Source organism: Palaemon carinicauda, chromosome 4, assembly GCF_036898095.1.
Source record: "Palaemon carinicauda isolate YSFRI2023 chromosome 4, ASM3689809v2, whole genome shotgun sequence".
Taxonomy (NCBI): Eukaryota; Metazoa; Arthropoda; class Malacostraca; order Decapoda; family Palaemonidae; genus Palaemon; species Palaemon carinicauda.
In genome coordinates, this window is record NC_090728.1 from 50,414,349 (window position 1) to 50,434,348 (window position 20,000).

The 20,000-nt window shown below is 34.0% G+C and overlaps 2 protein-coding genes across 3 annotated transcripts; one reads left to right on the forward strand and one right to left on the reverse strand.

Moving 5' to 3' along the window:
• Positions 1-2,993: 2,993 nt before the first annotated feature.
• Positions 2,994-6,304, reverse strand: LOC137639073 (uncharacterized). Of its 2 annotated transcripts, none has more exons than XM_068371394.1 (3): positions 6,211-6,304; positions 5,242-5,540; positions 2,994-3,413 (listed from the first exon to the last, which is right to left on the reverse strand). In XM_068371394.1, exons 2-3 carry the CDS (start codon positions 5,532-5,534, stop codon positions 3,296-3,298), a joined length of 411 nt encoding a protein of 136 aa, XP_068227495.1. In that variant the 5' UTR covers positions 5,535-5,540; positions 6,211-6,304; the 3' UTR covers positions 2,994-3,295. The 2 variants fall into 2 exon arrangements, with proteins under 2 accessions (XP_068227495.1, XP_068227496.1); XM_068371395.1 differs by having other exon boundaries at positions 6,220-6,296.
• A 9,960-nt stretch (positions 6,305-16,264) lies between these two features.
• On the forward strand, positions 16,265-19,806 carry LOC137639074 (uncharacterized). Its single transcript, XM_068371396.1, has 3 exons — positions 16,265-16,381; positions 17,067-17,365; positions 18,630-19,806. Exons 2-3 carry the CDS (start codon positions 17,073-17,075, stop codon positions 18,775-18,777), a joined length of 441 nt encoding a protein of 146 aa, XP_068227497.1. The 5' UTR covers positions 16,265-16,381; positions 17,067-17,072; the 3' UTR covers positions 18,778-19,806.
• Positions 19,807-20,000: the final 194 nt, after the last annotated feature.

A 20,000-nucleotide genomic window follows, 5' to 3' on the forward strand; every position in this document is an offset into this window, starting at 1 on the left:
TACATATGTGCATATATACATATAAATAAATATATATATATATATATATGTATATATATATATGTATATATATATATATATATATATATATATATATATATATATATAAACGTTTCTTTACAAATATACATACTATATATATATGCATATATATATATATATATATATATATATATATATATATACTGTATATATATATATATATATATATATATATATATATATATATAAACGTTTACATACAAATATACATACTATATATATATATATATATATATATATATATATATATATATATATATATGTGTGTGTGTGTGTGTGTGCGCGTGCATATGCATATTGTACTCATAGTTTAGTTTATTAAAATCGCTGCCTTTTAAAGCCTAGCTTAAATCTGGACAAAATGTCTTCATCTGTTGTTATTAATGTGAATTATGAATAACAAAAATTTTGATGATACTCAGGTATCAAGCAACTTCACACAATATACGAATCACTGAAGTGATTTTACAATTGCAATACGATGCAAAGATTGCAAGCTTGACCTTGCAATGTCATCTCCCAATACAATGAATATATTATCAATAAATTTCAGAACTGTAAATGAGAGTTTTCGTGCTGGACTATCATGTAAGTTCTCTTGTAGTTCATTCGTTTTCCTTGTTTCCTTTCCTCACTGGGATATTTTTCCCCTTTTTAAAGGTTTAAAGGCCACTTATAAATGGCAGTGGCAAGGGACAGTGACATTGCCCTAGAAAGCAGGACAATGCCCTAGAGACTGACCATATATACATTCGTTTTCCTTGTTTCCTTTTCTCACTGGGACATTTTTCCCTTTTTAAAAGTTTAAAGGCCATTCATGAATGACAGCGGCAAGGGACAGTGACATTGCCCTAGAAAGCAGGACAATGCCCTAGAGACTGACCATATATACATTCGTTTTCCTTATTTCCTTTTCTCACTGGGATATTTTTCCTTTTAAAAGGTTTAAAGGCCACTCATGAATGACAGTGGCAAGGGACAGTGACATTGCCCTAGAAAGAAGGACAATTCCCTAGAAAGCAGGACAATGCCCCAGAGACTGACCATATATACATTCGTTTTCCTTGTTTCCTTTCCTCACTGGGATATTTTTCTTTTTTAAAGGTTTAAAGGCCACACATGAATGACAGCGGCAATGGACAGTGACATTGCCCTAGAAAGCAGGACAACCCCCTAGAGACTGACCATATATGCATTCGTTTTCCTTGTTTCCTTTCCTCACTGGGATATTTTTCCCTTTTTAAAAGTTTAAAGGCCACTTATAAATGGCAGTGGCAAGGGACAGTGACATTGCCCTAGAAAACAGGACAATGCCCTAGAGACTGACCATATATACAAATGATCAGAGCTGAAGCCCCCTCTCCACTCAAGCCAGGGCCAGGCAATGGCTGCTGATGACTCAGCAGAGAGACCTATAGGCTCCCCCAAAACCCCATCCTTAGCTCACAAGTATGGTGAGGTTGCAGCGACCAGAGGAACTAATCAGTTTGAGCGGGACTCGAACCCCAGACTGGCGATCACCAGTCAGGGACGTTACCACATCGGCCACTACAACCTTTGGGCTTATAGCATCTTACTTTCCCAACTCAGTTTATAGCCTACCTTGTAATAATAATAATGAAATTGAAGTTGTTTAATTTTATTGAATGTATGATACTTTCTTGAAGTTAATCGTTAGTAGATGAAGCTACGATGAATTTTGTAGATGGTGGGAGTTAAAGATTAAAGAAACGTTCTTTGGAAAATATCTAGAATTTAATTCACAGATATACCATTAATAATAATGGTTCTCTTGCTTGAAGGTACACTAGGGCTTTTTTTTTAAGTTTTTATAGTGTATATATGAAAGATCTAATTTAATGTTGTTACTATACTTAAAAAAAAAATTCTATTGTTTCTTTCTTCTCTTGCAGTTTATACTTTTCCTTGTTTCCTTTCCTCACTGGACTATTTTCCCTGTTGGAGCCCTTGAGCATATAGAATCTTTCCTCTCCAACTAGGGTTATAGCTTGGTTTATAATAATAATGATAATAATAATGATAGTAGTAATAATAATAATAATAATGCTAATAATGAAAATAATAATAAAATAATAATGGTTTTAATGATAACAATAATATAAATAATAATAGTAATAATTTTATTAGTAATAGTAGTTTTAAAGATAATAATAATAATAATAATAATAATAATAATAAACACACACACACACACACACACATATATATATATATATATATATATATATATATATATATATATAGATAGATAGATAGATACGATAGCAAAAATAAATCATAAAAAATCTTTATAACTATTTAAAAATGAGTTCTGAAATGAAGGTACTCAAATAAAAATCCAAATTACGAAGCTAACCCGATTCTTTAGTATACCGTAGCTTCCAGGGCCTGGAAAAGGGACAATATGCGATAGTGATCTCGGTAACACCATTTCCGGAGTTAATGTTATCTAAAGACATCAGTGACTACACAATATGGTTCTGAGAGTGAATATAATTTCATCACAAATAACATTGGCCCAGTGTCTTGAAACCTACGAAATATCACTTCTCCCCTGTTGAAGATTTGCCGTAAAAATGGTATGAGTCGTGGGATGAATGCTCCCAGGCTATTACCGTTTTTTAAAAAATGGATATATTGACGTTAAGGAGTGATATTACGGTCACCAACCAGTAAAAAATAATAACAAAGTAGGGTAAAAATTACGGTCGCCTGTATTTTACTGAAATACGGTTGAGAACATATTCATACTAAGAATTTCCGATTAAAATTACAGCTTTTTTAACATTTATTTAACGTTATTAATAACATATTCTGTCTCGGCAATATGGTTACGAGAGTGAATATAACTTCATCACAATTAACATTATGCCGGTAACTTAAAATCTACAAAAAAAAAAAAAAAAAAAAAAAAAAAAACCTTTAAAGGCAGAGGCAAGGGACAGTGACATTGCCCTAGCAAGCGGGACAATGCCCTAGAGACTGGCCATATATTATATGATCAGCGCCTAAGCCACCTTTCCACCCAAGCTAGGACCAGGGAGAACCAGGCAATGACTGCTGATGACTCAACAAATAGACCTAAAGGCTCCCCCAAACCGCCCCACCCCCCAACCTTAGCTCACAATGATGGTAAGGCTGCAGACATTAAAGGCACCAACGAGTCTGAGCAGGACTCGAACCCCCGTCTGGCAAACACCAGGCAAGAGACGTTACCAATCAGGCCACAACATCATTCTGTCTCGATTTCTTGAAAGAGTTTCTGTTTCTGACTTCCAGGCAGACTGCACATAAGCGAGAAGTCCTTGCATTCGTTGACGAAATCTTCATACTGTTCCGGTACGAGAGCCCTGCCGGGAAAAAATATTATTATTATTATTATTATTATTATTATTATTATTATTATTATTATCTTTAAAGTCATTATTATTAACAAAATTATCACTATCATTATTTATATAATTATCATTAAAACCATTATTATATTATTATTATTTTTATCATTATTATTAATATTATTATTATTATTATCTTTAAAACTAATATCATTAATAAAATTATTATTATTATTATTATTATTATTATTATTACTACCCAAGCTACAACCCCAGTTGGAAAAGCAAGATGTTATAAGCCCAAGGGCTCCAACAGTGAAAAATAGCCCAGTGAGGAGAGAAAATAAGGAAATAGATAAATGATGAGAAAAAAATGACAATAAATCATTCTAAAAACAGTAAGAACATCAAAACAGATATTTCATATACAAACTTTAAAAAGACTCATGTCAGCCTGTTCAACATAAAAAAAATTTGCTGCAACTTTGAACTTTTGAATATCTACTGATTCAAATACCCGATTAGGAAGATCATTCCACAACTTCGTCACAGCTGGAATAAAACTTCTGGAATACTGTGTAGTATTGGGTCTTATGATGGAGAAGGCCTGACTTAGAATTAACTGCCTGCCTAGTATTACGAACCGGATGGAACTCTTATTTTAAACTATTCATTCCATATCGACTGCATGCATCCCAAAATTATGTCCATTAACATCTCAGTCTGTATATTCACACACAGACACACACAAAAAAAAAAAGAAAAAAAAAAATATTTTAAACTATTCTTTCCATATCGACTGCATGCTTCCCAATATTATGTCCATAAACATCTCAGTCTGTATATTCACAAAAAAAAGAAAAAAAAAAAAAAAAAAAAAACGTGAAATATAATGAAAATATTCTAATGGTCTTATGAAAATAAGCTCTTCATTTTAACATATATATTTAACATCAATGTAAACTCTTAAAAAGAAAATTAGGTTGATAATACTGACAAGTAGAAATAATGTAATATCTTGTAATTTCTTATACTTTCCTCTGATCCTTACTGTTAAAAATTTGACGTAAAAAACGGTAAAAATCCTGAATTAAATGTTGCCAGGCATTACCGTTTTAAAAACGGATATATTGACGTAAAACAGTGATATTACCGTCCCAACCCGTGAAAGATAATAACAAAGTAGGGTAGAAATTACGGTTGCCTGTATTTTACGGAAATACGGCTAGGAACAATATATTTTTATGGAGAATTTCCGATTAGAATTACGGTTTTCTTTAAAAGTGCAGAATAGAGCATAAATGTGCATTATGATCTAGCTAATAGGAAATCAAGCTAGCAAGCTACCAACCGCCCGTTGAGATACTACAGCTAGAGAGTTATGGGGTCCTTTGAATGGCAAGACAGTACTACATAGGACCCTTCTCTCTGGTTACGGTTCTTTCCTTTTGCCTACACAGACACTGAATAGTCTGTCCTCATAAACATGACAACACTGAGACTGCCAAAGCCTCTGTACCATGGTATTCCACTGCCTTGATTTCTCTTGCTTGAGGGTACACTCGGGCACACTGTTCTATCTAGTTTCTCTTCCTCTTGTTTTGTTATAGATTTTAAAGTTTATATAGGAAGTACTCATTTTAATGTTGTTACTATTCTTAGAATATTTTATTTTTCCTTATTTCCTTTCCTCACTGGGCTATTTTCCCTGTTGGAGCCCCTGGGCTTATAGCATCCTGCTTTTCCAACTATAGGGTTGTAGCGTAGCATTTGATAATAATAATGATAATGATAAAACTACCAAAGAACAGGTCAAATAAAAAAACGAGCAATTCCAACTTACATTAAAGATTTGCGGAAGTCCTCGTCTTTGACTGCGCGTTCACAAAACTCAAGGACCTCGACAAAACAAGGATCAAAAGAGTCATTATCACTAGTTTGCTCGCTATCTACATCTTCCTCCCAGTCATTCGGGTGATCAACATCAACCAGACTGCCTTCTTCAGTAGTCCCTTCCAGTCCCAGCGCCCCTTCAGGCTGCTCGTCCGGGAATGGGGCGCCCTCCAGGGGCACAGCAAGACCCAGGAACATCAGCGCCAGCACAGTGACTTTGGAGGTTTTGCTGTGTGGTGTCATTTCGATCTGTAAATGTATAATCCAAATTTAGTGATCTTCCCATGAACTGAATATTGGTTCAATGTTGTGTTTCCGGTTGAACAATAACTGTGTAGAAATCATATAATGTTGTTATTGTTCTTAAGGTATTTCATTTCATTTGTTCATTACTTGTCTTGTAGCTTATTCATTTTCTTATTTCCTTTCCTCAGTGGAGCATTTTTATCCTTGTTGGAACCCTTGGCTTATAGCATCTTGCTTTTCCAACTAGGGTTGTAGCTTACTTAATAATAATAATAATAATAATAATAATAATAATAATAATAATAATAATAATAATAATAGGTTAGTGAAGAAATATACATCAAGAACTTAAACAGATAAATACTATCCAAATTTATCTCTTATCATTGTTTTCTTTTTCTTTCCTGCTTTTTTTTTTAGATTATTTAAACTTTTCAGTTTTTTTATATTAATATTTCTGTAAGCAGATATTTATACAATTTACTGATAGGGCATTTCTCCTGAAAATACATTCAGGTTTTTATAGAATTCCCAATAATAAAGAAAATAAAAAACATATCGTGAAATGAATTAACTACAATCATCAAGAAATTGTCACCAGAACAGTTCAAGAAATCAACATGTAAAAAACAGCAGTGCAATAAATCAACGAGTAAATGTATCCTTTACGTACGTTTCTTACCTTCCGATGCCCTGAACAAGAGGAAGAAGAAGAGTGACGGAGAAGAGAAGCCACAACCGTCTTCTACAGAAGGTGAGCCACAACTGAGAGACAATTTAAGAATTTGAAACCACTATGGCACAGTCACAGAAGCCTAGGGTATCTAAGGGCGATATTTACTCTTAAATTATTATATCCCTAATATCATTATCGTCTTTCGATTCTAATTCAAGCAAGTATAGAATGGAGCTGAGCGAAATCTACTAATGAGTGAGCAGTGTTTCTATGATATGTTAAATAGTTTATAAAGTAATAATTAATCTACAAAAGGCAGCTGATTGAAATGAAAGCTAGAATTCATAGTAGGAACATCTCGGCGGTTGAACTTTGGCTGTTTGCATTCACATTAGGTTTCTTGATGATCCCGTTAGGCCAGGCCTTTTCGCTATTGCAATTTAACTTTTCTTTTTGGGAGTTTAGGATTCTATGCAAAATGGGATTGGAATATCCTTCATAGAACTCATTTGCAAATTATCACGGTTCCTCTTTTCTCACTTAGGCCTAGGCTAATTAAGCGCATTAAGCTAGGCTTTGCGCAAATAGAGAATCTCTCTGAAAAGAAAGAGAATTAATTGTTCTTTGCTGGTATAATTCACGACCCCATGTATGGCAATTATTACGGTACTGTTCCATTGTGCGAAAAGATAAATAACAACAAAACGTCTTCTGTTGACCAACATTAACTTTGGCACTATATTCCCATAATCTTACTTAGTTCCTTTTAGAATTGGATGAAAACTCATATTCATATTTGTCAGTTCATGGTAGAGACGACTGGGGAAATCTAACCGAGGCCCTTTGCGTCCATAAGCGTAGGAGATGATGATGATGATAATGATATATATATAACTATATATGCATATACTGTATATATATGTATGTATGTATATATGTATATATATATATATATATATATATATATATATATGTGTGTGTGTGTGTGTGTGTGTGATTGTGTATATATATATATATATATATATATATATATATATATATATATATATATATATATATATATATATAGACACACAAATGAAAGTGTCAGATTGGGAGAATCTGCCCTTAAAGAGAAATGACTAAGAAGAATTCATGAAATATACAAAAGAGTAAAATCAGTCAGATTAACTACTACACACTACTGTAATTGTTCAGCGGCTACTTTCCTCTTGGTAAGGGTAGAAGAGACTCTTCAGCTATGGTAAGCAGCTCTTTTAGGAGGACACTCCAAAATCAAACCATTATTCCCTAGTCTTGGGTAGTGCCATAACATCTGTACCATGGTCTTCCACTGTCTTGGGTTAGAGTTCTCTTGCTTGAGAGTACACTCCGGAACACTGTTCTATCTAGTTTCTCTTCATGTTGTTTTGTTAAAGTTTTTATAGTCTATAAAGGAAATATTCATTTTGATGTCGTTACTAGCCTTAAAAAAAATTATTTTTCCTTATTTCCTTTCCTCACTGGGCTATTTTCCCTGTTGTGGCCCCCAGGCTTATATCATCCTGCCTTTCCAACTAGGGTTGTAGCTTAGCATTTGATAATAATAATAATAATAATAATAATAATAATAACAAGCTGTGATGAAAGTTTGAACTTCTGAAGTTCCTCTGATTCGACCTTTTGATTGGGAATATCATTCCAAGTTTGAACCTCTGACGTTTCTCCTATTCAGCCAGGGCCTAGCAAGCAGGATAATATCCTACAGACTGGCCATATATAAATATGATCAGCGCCCGAGCCCCTCACCCATGCTAGGACCAGGGAGAGACAAGCAATGGCTGCTGATGACTCAGCAGGCAGACCTGTAGGCTTCCCCAAAACGCCTTAGCTCACAAGGATGGTGAGGTTGCAGACACTAAAGGAACCAACGAGTTTGAGCGGAACTCGAACCCCAGTCTATCGTCCAGGCAGAGACGTTCTCAATAGGCCACCGCAAACCTATAATTATTTATTTATTTATTATTACTTTTTATCAATTTCATGTAGATTACTTAATTATGTTTCAAGAACACGATATAACGTAGATAGTCAATCCATTTCATTTCTTATATATATATATATATATATATATATATATATATATATATATATATATATATATATACTAAAGGCTTCTTTGCCTTCTTTGTATGTTCTTAGACTTTCATATGCACTGGAAGCTTTTCCTAGAGTTTTGTTACATGACTATAATAATTAATTCCCAACGGCTCAACCCTTCTGCTGTATAAACGAATCAGAATTGATAGCTAAAAAAAATGGCGCTGTTCAGTAGGCCTACATGTCTATTTCTGTCCTGTCTTAGCATAGCACCATTAAACACCATCTATTTTAATCTCATACTGTTTTCTTTTAATCGTTCCATCATTCATATTAATCTCATCTATTCTTTTAAGTTAATGTTACTATATTAAAATCGGAAATCTAGTTTACCAAACTCCCCATATGTTTATTTCTGCTTTGTCAAACCTTTTATATCAATCAAGTTGAAACTAATTGTGTTATTTTTGTCATATTTCTTTCTTCTGTGCCATGGTCAACGGTCCATGTTTTCGTTTCCTATTTTGTGTACATCATCTCCCAGGGCCTAGCCACCCCACTCTCTCTCTCTCTCTCTCTCTCTCTCTCTCTCTCTCTCTCTCTCTCTCTCTCTCTCTCTCTCTCTCTCTCACCTAACCCTAAACTATTTTTGAAATCATCTTCACACCATTTAGCTTCCTCAATTTTTCTTTCATCTGTCACGGTTCATTTTCCCTTTGCCTACACATTCACACCGAATAGTCTGGCCTATTTATTACATATTCTCCTCTTTCCTCATACACCTGACAACACTTGAGATTACCAAACAATTCTTCTTCACCCAAGGGATTACTGCGCTGTAATTGTTCAGTAGAGACTTTCCTCTTGGTAGGGTAGAAGAAACTCTCTAGCTATGGTAAGCAGCTATTCTAGGAGAAGGACACTCCAAAATCAAACCACTGTTCTCTAGTCTTGGGTAGTGCCATAGCCTCTGTACCATGGTCTTCCACTGTCTTGGGTTAGAGTTCTCTTGCTTGAGGGCACACTCGGGCACACTATTCTATCTTATTTTTCTTCCTCTTGTTTTGTTAAAATTAATATAGTTTATATAGGAGATATTTATCTTAACTTTATTCTTCTTGAAGTATTTTATTCTTCCTTAAATTTCCTTTCCTCACTGGGCTATTTTCCTTGTTGGAGTCCTTGGGCTTGTAGCATACTGCTTTTCCAGCTAGGGCTGTAGCTTAGCAAATAATAATAATAATAATAATAATAATAATAATAATAATAATAATAATACCTCACTTTCACTCTCTTCAATATAATATAAAATTGAATTACATAATTTTTTTTTCTTTTCTTCTTCTTTTAGTTCCGGCATCATTTTTGTTTTAACTAAAACTCCTTGATTTAACTCCAGATTCATTGTGTTTACCCTATCGTTTATTGCATTCACAACCGCATCCGTTATTTCATTCTCCATGTACCAACCGTGTCACACGATCGTACATAAATTATTTTGTATATATTAAGCTTGTATCTGCGCTCTTCCCTCGCACTAAAAAGAACCAGAATAGACATGTCTGTGTGTCGCCTATGTAACATTGTCATTTTCTCGAGCATGTATTTTCCTGTTGCCTTGAGGTTTTGTATATAAAGGAGAGTGTTCTTTAATAAATATACTCATTTGATTGCATCCTGCCTTTGAGTTCACAACCCTCTCTCGGCTCGTCACATCCACCTTCCTCAGCACTTCTTCGACAACTTCTCTCATTTATGACCGTTTTTCTTCTAGTTTAAAGGTTTAAAGGCCACTCATGAACGGCAGAGGACAGGGGCAGTGACAATGCCCTATTAAACAGGGGGTCAGTAACCAAGCTAAGACCAGGGAAGGCCAGGCAATGGCTGCTGGTGACTCAGCAGGTAGACCTATAGGCTCCCCTAAACCTCCCATCCTTAGCTCACACGGATGGTGAGGTTGCAGCGATCAAATGAATTAACTAGTTTGAGCGGGAATCGAAACCCCAATCTGGCAATTACCAGTCAGGGACGTTACCACATCGACCACCACACCATTAGGCCTAGGCCTACTTGAATTTTATGTTTAGCATTTTATTTCCTTAGCCTCCTTTATTGTAATTTTGTAGCAATTTTGTACTCTTTTGCAATTATTAAAAGACACATTGAATTCACATGCTCTATGGGTAGGCCTAGGCTACCATTTCTTTCTCTTTTTTTTTTTTTTTTTTTTTTTTTTTTTTTTTTTTTTTTTTTTTTGCACGTAGCGTGTTAACAAGTAAGCCTAACCAAGGTCTAAAGTCTTGGGCCTACCATCCTACTCGTTACATCAGAATCCTTCGTTTTTTTTTTTTTTTTTTTTTTTATTCTTTTTTTTTTTTTTTTTTTTTTTTTTACTTTGGTTTTGAAGTCACTGAATATATCATTAGTCTTTGCTGTGTTTATTTCCTATTGTTTATGATGTCATTACTTATTCACGTTTCTTTTATCTTTTTCAACTATTTCTTACTTTGCGCTCTTTGACTTTTTCATTTTTTTTTTACTTTGTTTTTGAAGTCACTGAATATATCATTAGTCTTTGCTGTGTTTATTTTCTATTGTTTATGATGTCATTACTTATTCACGTTTCTTTTATCTTTTTCAACTATTTCTTACTTTGCGCTCTTTGACTTTTTCATTTTTTTTTCTTTTCTTTTTTTTGTATCACTATTTCGTCACATCTACAACATTTGTTTATTTCTTACGACACCTTTTCCCCTTCTTTCTTTTTCGCCTATCAAATCACTGTCCTGTATTTTGAATTCCTTAATAGATGGAGATGGTTTGGACATGCTCTTCGCACTCCCCAAGAGAGATTAATTAATCAAACGTTCAGCTGGGCTCCGCGAGGCACTAGAAGAGTTGGAAGATCCAGACATACATGGCTGAGGACTATGAAGCACGGAGTGGGAAATGACGAATGGATAAGTATTGATTTTAAAGCTCAAGATAGAGACGACTGGCGAAATCTAACCGAGGCCCTTTGCGTCAGTAGGCGTAAGAGGAAATGATGATAATAATGAATATTTCGATATGATGTATTTCTTATATTAATATTTTATCCGTTTTCACAACACGAGGCAAGAGTTTATCCGACCAAATAAGATATTACCGTTTTCTTTAGAATGATTCGAAATGAGTCACAGAAAACGAAATCTGATTGCTCATAAATTTGTGATTTTCGTTATTGTCATTTAGAATTCTAGATTCTAGATACCATGATAAATGAATAGTTGTTTAATTAGCAAGTATAAAACACTGAAAAATGCAACATAGATTTTGAACGATCAATAAGTCAAAATTGATAAGGGAGATCATAGACGAAATTATTAAAGATCTGTTGATAATAAGAAAAATTAAAATTTTAAACTGACCTCCTGACCTCCATACATTCAGTCTTGCAATTCGAAGTGGAAAGTTAGCAAAAGTTGGTGTTTTATATGTGTGTTCATCTTATTTGTAACCTTAGTAACGCTAAAATCATTTCACGATCCAATAAGAATGACATCTATTAAACTCATTTTCGACTCACGCATAGCACCATAGCGTTATCGGTATGATAACGCTATATGGTGCTATGCGAAGACAGCAAGGAAATAGACATGTAGGCCTACTGTGCAGCGCTAGTTTTGAAACAAAAAGAAAAGAAGATGAGGTTAATACAATTGATGGAACGATTAAGAAAAACAGCATGAGCGATTTAAAAGATAATAAGAGAGGATTTTTGATGGTGCTATGCGAAGACAGCAAGGAAATAGACATGTAGGCCTAACCTGCAGCGCCGGTTTTGAAACACAAAGAAAAGAAGATAAGATAAATACAATTGATGGAACGATTAAGAAAAACAGCATGAGCGATTTAAAAGATAATAAGAGAGGATTTTTTATGGTGCTATGCAAATACAAGGAAATAGACATGTAGGCCTAACGTGCAGCGCCGGTTTTGAAAAAAAGAAGACAAGATTAAAATAAACAATGGAACGATTAAGAAAATCAGTGTGGGAAATTTAATAGATAATAAGAGATGGTGCTATGCAAAGACAGCAAGGAAATAGACATGTAGGCCTAACGTGCAGCGCCGGTTTTGAAAAAAAGAAGATAAGATTAAAATAAACAATGGAAAGATTAAGAAAATCAGTGTGGGAAATTTAATAGATAATAAGAGATGGTGCTATGCAAAGACAGCAAGGAAATAGACATGTAGGCCTACAGTGCCGCGCCAGATTTTCAAGTTATCAATTCTCATTCATTTAAGCTTGCCGCACACTGAGCCCGAACGGAACCGCCCGATCAGAACCGAAACGTCCGACAGAAATCGAAAGCATGCAATCTTACCTAGCTGCGCACATTGGGCCAGAACAGAACGGAACCGACACAGTATTCTTTGAAAGATATTTTTTTCTGAATTCGGAGGTTAGTGTAATAGCAACCAATATTTTTCTAATGTCAGAAATGTGACGAATGTATTTTAATAACATTGATGTAAACATATACAGCAAAAGGTTTGAGCTGTTAGGAATTATTTATCATAGTCGTGCAACAGGACTCTAGGAAAAGCTTGCAGTGCATATTAAAAACTGAGAACACACAAAAAGGGCAGAGAAAGTCGTTTAGCATTTGAGGATAATATTGGCAAGAGAGAGAGAGAGAGAGAGAGAGAGAGAGAGAGAGAGAGAGAGAGAGAGAGAGAGAGAGAGAGAGAGAGGTATCTAGGCACTGGGAGATGCTGTACACGAAGTAGGAAACAAAAACAAGGACCGTTGAACATGGCACAGAAGAACGAACAATGATAAGAATAACAATTAGTTTTAACTTGATTAATATAAAAGGTTTAACAAAGCAAAAATAAACATATGGGGAGTTTGGTAAACTAGATTTCCGATTTTAATATAGTAACATTAACTTAAAAAAAGATAGACGAGATTAATATGAATGATGGAACGATTAAAAGAAAACAATATGAGGGATTTTAAAGATAAAAAGAGAAGGTCTTTAATGGTGTTATGCAAAGACAACAAGAAGATAAATTATGTAGGCCTACTGTGGAGCGCCATTTTTTTAGTTATCAAATCTGATTCGTTTACACAGCAGAAGGGTTGGGCCGTTGGGAATTAATTATTATAGTCATGCAACAAATCTCTAGGAAAAGCTTCCAGTGCATATTAAAGACTGAGAACATATAAAGAGGGCAGAGAAAGTCGTTTAGCATTTGAGGATGATATTGGCAAGGCAACCTTAAGTAAATATATATATATAATATATATATATATTTATATATATATATATATATATATATATATATATATATGTATATATATATTTATATATATATATATATATATGTATGTATACAGTAATTATATATATATATATATATATATATATATATATATATATATATATATATATATATATACATATATATATGTATATATATACATATATATATATATATATATATATATATATATATATATATACATACATATATATATATATATATATATATATATATATATATATGTGTGTATATAAGAAAGGAAATGGATAGACTATCTACGTTATATCATGTTCTTGAAACATAATTAAGTAATCTACAAGTAATTGATGAAAAGTAATAATAAATGAATAATTATAGGTTTGCGGTGGCCTATTGAGAACGTCTCTGCCTGGACGATAGACTGGGGTTCGAATTGCGCTCAAACTCGTTGGCTCCTTTAGTGTCTGCAACCTCACCCTCCTTGTGAGCTAAGGATGGGCGTTTTGGGGGAGTCATCAGCAGCCATTGCTTGTCTCTCCCTGGTCCTAGCATGGGTGAGGGGCTCGGGCGCTGATCATATTTACATATGGCCAGTCTGTAGGACATTATCCTGCTTGCTAGACCCTGGCTGAATAGGAGGAACGTCAAAAGTTCGAACTTGGAATGATCTTCCTCAACAAATGGTTAAATAAGTAGGACTTCAGAAGTTCAATCTTGGAATGATATTCCCAATCAAAAGGTCGAATCAGAGGAACTTCAGAAGTTCAAACTTGGAATGATATTCCCAATCAAAAGGTCGAATCAGAGGAACTTCAGAAGTTCAAACTTGGAATGATATTCCCAATCAAAAGGTCGAATCAGAGGAACTTCAGAAGTTCAACTTTGGAAGGATATTCCCAATCAAAAGGTCGAATCAGAGGAACTTCAGAAGTTCAAACTTGGAATGATATTCCCAATCAAAAGGTCGAATCAGAGGAACTTCAGAAGTTCAAACTTGGAATGATATTCCCAATCAAAAGGTCGAATCAGAGGAACTTCAGAAGTTCAACTTTGGAAGGATATTCCCAATCAAAAGGTCGAATCAGAGGAACTTCAGAAGTTCAAACTTGGAATGATATTCCCAATCAAAAGGTCAAATCAGAGGAACTTCAGAAAGTTCAAACTTTCATCACAGCTTGTTATTATTATTATTATTATTATTATTATTATTATTATCAAATGCTAAGCTACAACCCTAGTTGGAAAGGCAGGGTGATATAAGCCCGGGGGCCCCAACAGGGAAAATAGCCCAGTGAGGAGAGGAAATAAGGAAAAATAAATTCTTTTAAGGTTAGTAACGACATTAAAATAAATATTTCCTATTTAAACTATAAAAACTTTAACAAAAAAAGAGGAAGAGAAACTAGATAGAACAGTGTTCCGGAGTGTACCCTCAAGCAAGAGAACTCTAACCCAAGACAGTGGAAGACCATGGTACAGATGTTATGGCACTACCCAAGACTAGAGAACAATGGTTTGATTTTGGAGTGTCCTTCTCCTAGAATAGCTGCTTACCATAGCTGAAGAGTCTCTTCTACCCTTACCAAGAGGAAAGTAGCCACTGAACAATTACAGTAGAGTGTAATAGTTAATCTGACTGATTTTACTCCTATGTATATTTTATGAATTCTTCTTAGTCATTTCTCTTTTAGGGAAGATTCTCCCACTGTGACACTTCGATTTGCGTGTGTCTATATACTGTATATATATATATATATATATATATATATATATATATATATATATATATATATATATATATATATATATATATATACACACAATCACAGACACATATATATATATGTATGTATATATATATACATATATATATATATATATATATATATATATATATATATATATCATTTCATCATCATCATCTTTTACGCTTATTGACGCAAAGGGCCTCGGTTAGATTTCCCCAGTCGTCTCTATCATGAGCTGACAAATATAAATATGAGTTTTCCTCCTATTCTAAAAGGAACTAAGTCAGATTATGGTCATGTAGTGGCAAAGTTAATGTTTGTCAACAGAAGACGTTTTGTTGTTATTTATCTTTTCGAACAATGGAACAGTACCGTAATAATTGTCATACATGGGTTCGTGAATTATACCAGGAAAGAACAATTAATTCTCTTTCTTCTCAGAGAGATTCTCTATTTGCGCAAAGCCTGGCTTAATGCGCTTAATTAGCCTAGGCCTAAGTGAGAAAAGGGGAACCGTGAGAATTTGCAAATGAGTTCTATGAAGGATATTGCAATCCCATTTTGTATAAAATCCTAAACTCCCAAAAAGAAAAGTTAAATTGCAAAAGCAAAAAGACCTGGCCTAACGGCATAATCAAGAAACCTGATGTGAAAGCAAACAGCCAAAGGTCACTGGCCAATATGTTCCTACTATGAATTCTAGCTTTCATTTCAACCAGCTGCCTATTGTAGATTAATTATTACTTTATAAACTATTTAACATATCATAGAAACACTGCTCACTCAATAGTAGATTTCGCTTAGCTCCATTCTATACTTGCTTGAATTAGAATCGTAAGAGGATAATGATATCTGGGATAGAATAATTTAAGAGTAAATATCGCCCTTAGATACCCCAAGTTCCTGTGACTGTCCCATAGTGAACTTTCAAATTCTTAAATTGTCTCTCAGTTGTGGCTCACCTTCTGTTGAAGACGGTTGTGGCTTCTCTTCTCCGTCACTCTTCTTCTTCTTCCTCTTGTTCAGGGCATTGGAAGGTAAGAAACGTACGTAAAGGATACATTTACTCGTTGATTTATTGCACTGCTGTTTTCTTTTACACGTTGATTTCTTGAACTGTTCTGGTGACAATTTCTTGATTTTTGTAGTTGATTCATTTCACGATGTGTTTTTTTTTTTTATTATTATTGGGAATTCTATAAAAAACCTAAATGTATTTTCAGGAGAAATGCCCTATCAGTAAATTGTGTAAATATCTGCTTACAGAAATACTAATATAAAAAACTGTGAAAAGTCTAAATAATCTAAAAAAAAAAAGAAAAAAAAAAGCAGGGAAAAAAAAGAAAACACTGATAAAAGATAAAATTGGATAGTATTTATCTGTATAAGTTCCTGATGTATATTTCTTCACTAACCTATTATTATTATTATTATTATTATTATTATTATTATTATTATTATTATTATTATTATTATTATTATTAGATAAGCTACAATACTAGTTGGGAAAGTAAGCTCAAGGGTTCCAACAAGGAAATAATGCTCCACTGAAGAAAGGAAATAAGAAAATGAACAAGCTACAAGACAAGTAATGAACAAATGAAATGAAATACCTTAAGAACAATAACAACGTTATATGATTTCTACACAGTTATTGTTCAACCGGAAACACAACATTGAACCAATATTTAGTTCATGGGAAGATCACTAAATTGGATTATACATTTACAGATCGAAATGACACCACACAGCCAAACCTCCAAAGTGACCGTGCTGGCGCTGATGTTCCTGGGTCTTGCTGTGCCCCTGGAGGGCGCCCCATTCCCGGACGAGCAGCCTGAAGGGGCGCTGGGACTGGAAGGGACTACTGAAGAAGGCAGTCTGGATGATGTTGATCACCCGACTGACTGGGAGGAAGATGTAGATAGCGAGCAAATTAGTCATTATGACTATTTGGATCCTTGTATGGACATGGTCCTGGAGTTTTGCGAACGCATAGTCAAAGACAGGGTCTTCAGCAACTTTGTTATGTAAGTTGGAATTGCTAGTTTTTTTTTTTATCTGTTCTTTGGTAGGTTTATCATTATCATTATTATTATCAAATGCTACGCTACAGCCCTAGTTGGAAAAGCAGGATGCTATAAGGCCAGGGGCTCCAACAGGGAAAATAGCCCAGTGAGGAAAGGAAATAAGGAAAAATAGAATATTTTAAGAATAGTAACATTAAAATGAATATTTCCTATATAAAATTTTAAAATCTATAACAAAACAAGAGGAAGAGAAACTAGATAGAACAGTGTGCCCGAGTGTACACTCAAGCAAGAGAACTCAAGACAGTGGAATACCATGGTACAGAGGCTTTGGCAGTAGTTAACCCCTTGAGAGAAGAAGAATAGTTTGGTAATCTCAGTGTTGTCAGGTGTATGAGGACAGAGGAGAATCTGTAAAGAATAGTTCAGACTATTCAGTGTTTGTGTAGGCAAAAGGAAAGAACCGTAACCAGAGAGAAGGGTCCTATGTAGTACTGTCTGGCCAGTCAAAGGACCCCTATAACTCTCTAGCGGTAGTATCTCAACGGGCGGTTGGTAGCTTGCTAGCTTGATTTCCTATTAGGTAGATCATAATGCACATTTATGCTCCATTCTGCACTTTTAAAGAAAACCGTAATTTTAATTGGAAATTCTCCGTAAAAATATATTGTTCCTAGTCGTATTTCCGTAAAATACAGGCAACCGTAATTTCTACCCTACTTTGTTATTATCTTTTACGGGTTGGAACCGTAATACCACTTCTTTACGTCAATATATCCGTTTTTAAAACGATAATGCCTGGCAACTTTTAATTCAGGATTTTTACCGTTTTTTACGTCAAATTTTTAACAGTAAGGATCAGAGGAAAGTATAAGAAATTACAAGATATTACATTATTTTTACTCGTCAGTGTTATCAACTTAATTTTCTTTTTAAGAGTTTACATTGATGTTAAATATATATGTTAAAATGAAGAGCTTATTTTCATAAGACCATTAGAATATTTTCATTATATTTCACTCTTTTTTTTTTCTTTTTGTGAATATACAGACTGAGATGTTAATGGACATAATTTTAGGATGCATGCAGTTGATATGGAAAGAAAAGTTTAAATTAACAGTTCCATCCTGTTCGTAATACTAGGCAGGCAGTTAATTCTAATAGTCAGGCCTTCTCCAACTTTAAAGATAATAATAATAATAATAATAATAATAATAATAATAATAATAATAATAATAATAATAATATATTTTTTTCCCTACAGGTCTGTCACATCAGGAGAAAGCTTTCGAGAAAAATATATGTACAGTTTTGTAGACGAATGCGTGAAGACGTTGGATAACTGCAGTCTGCCTGGAAGTCAGAAACAGAAATTCAGACAAACACCGAGACAGAATGACGTTGTGGCCTGATTGGTAACGTCTCTGCCTGGTGTTTGCCAGACGGGGGTTCGAGTCCTGCTCAGACTCGTTAGTGCCTTTAATGTCTGCAACCTTACCATACTTGTGAGCTAGGGTTTGGGGGAGCCTATAGGTCCATCTGTTGAGTCATCAGCAGTCATTGCCTGGCTCTCCCTGGTCTTAGCTTGGGTGGAAAGGGGGCTTAGGCGCTGATCATATAGTATATGGTCAGTCTCTAGGGCATTGTCCCGCTTGCTAGGGCAATGTCACTGTCCCTTGCCTCTGCCATTCATGATCGACCTTTAAAGTTTTTTTTTTTTTTTTTTTCGTAGGTTTTAAGTTACCGGCATAATGTTATTTGTGATGAAGTTATATTCCCTCTCGTAACCACATTGCCGAGACAGAATATGTTATTAATAACGTTAAATAAATGTTAAATAAAGCTGTAATTTTAATCGGAAATTCTTAGAATAAATGTAACGTTCTCAGCCCTATTAAAAAAGCCGTAATTTTAATCGGAAATTCTTAGTATGAATATAATGTTCTCAGCCGTATTTCAGTAAAATACAGGCAACCGTAATTTTTACCCTACTTTGTTACTATCTTTTACGGGTTGGTGACCGTAATATCATCCCTTAACGTTAATATATCCGTTTTTTAAAACGTTAATAGCCTGGGAGTATTTATCCCACGACTCATACCGTTCTTACGGCAAATCTTCAACAGGGGAGAAGTGATATTTCGTAGGTTTTAAGACACTGGGCCAATGTTATTTGTGATGAAATTATATTCACTCTCAGAACCATATTGTGAAGTCACTGATGTCTTTAGAAAACATTGACTTCGGAAATGGTGTTACCGAGATCACTGTCATATTATCATATTGTTCAATCGCTTATTGTCCCTGTTCCAGGCCCTGGAAGCTACGGTATACTAAAGAATCGGGTTAACTTCGTAATCTGGATTTTTATTTGAGTACTTTCATTTCAGAACTCCTTTTTAAATAATCATGAAGATTTTTATGATTTATTTTTGTTATCTTGTCCCTATATATATATATATATATATATATATATATATATATATATATTTACCTATATATATATATATATATATATATATATATATATATATATATATACAGTATATATATATATATATATATATATATATATATATATATATATTTATATATATATATATATATATATATATATATATACAGTATATATATA

Bases quoted from the DNA above. Each gene is read 5' to 3' on its own strand.
- LOC137639073 (XM_068371394.1), bottom strand. From the start codon at position 5,534: ATGACACCACACAGCAAAACCTCCAAAGTCACTGTGCTGGCGCTGATG. The intron at 3,414-5,241 runs GTAAGTTGGAAT...TTTTCCCGGCAG, and splicing joins GACTTCCGCAAATCTTTAAT to GGCTCTCGTACCGGAACAGT.
- LOC137639074 (XM_068371396.1), top strand. From the start codon at position 17,073: ATGACACCACACAGCCAAACCTCCAAAGTGACCGTGCTGGCGCTGATG. The intron at 17,366-18,629 runs GTAAGTTGGAAT...TTTTCCCTACAG, and splicing joins GTCTTCAGCAACTTTGTTAT to GTCTGTCACATCAGGAGAAA.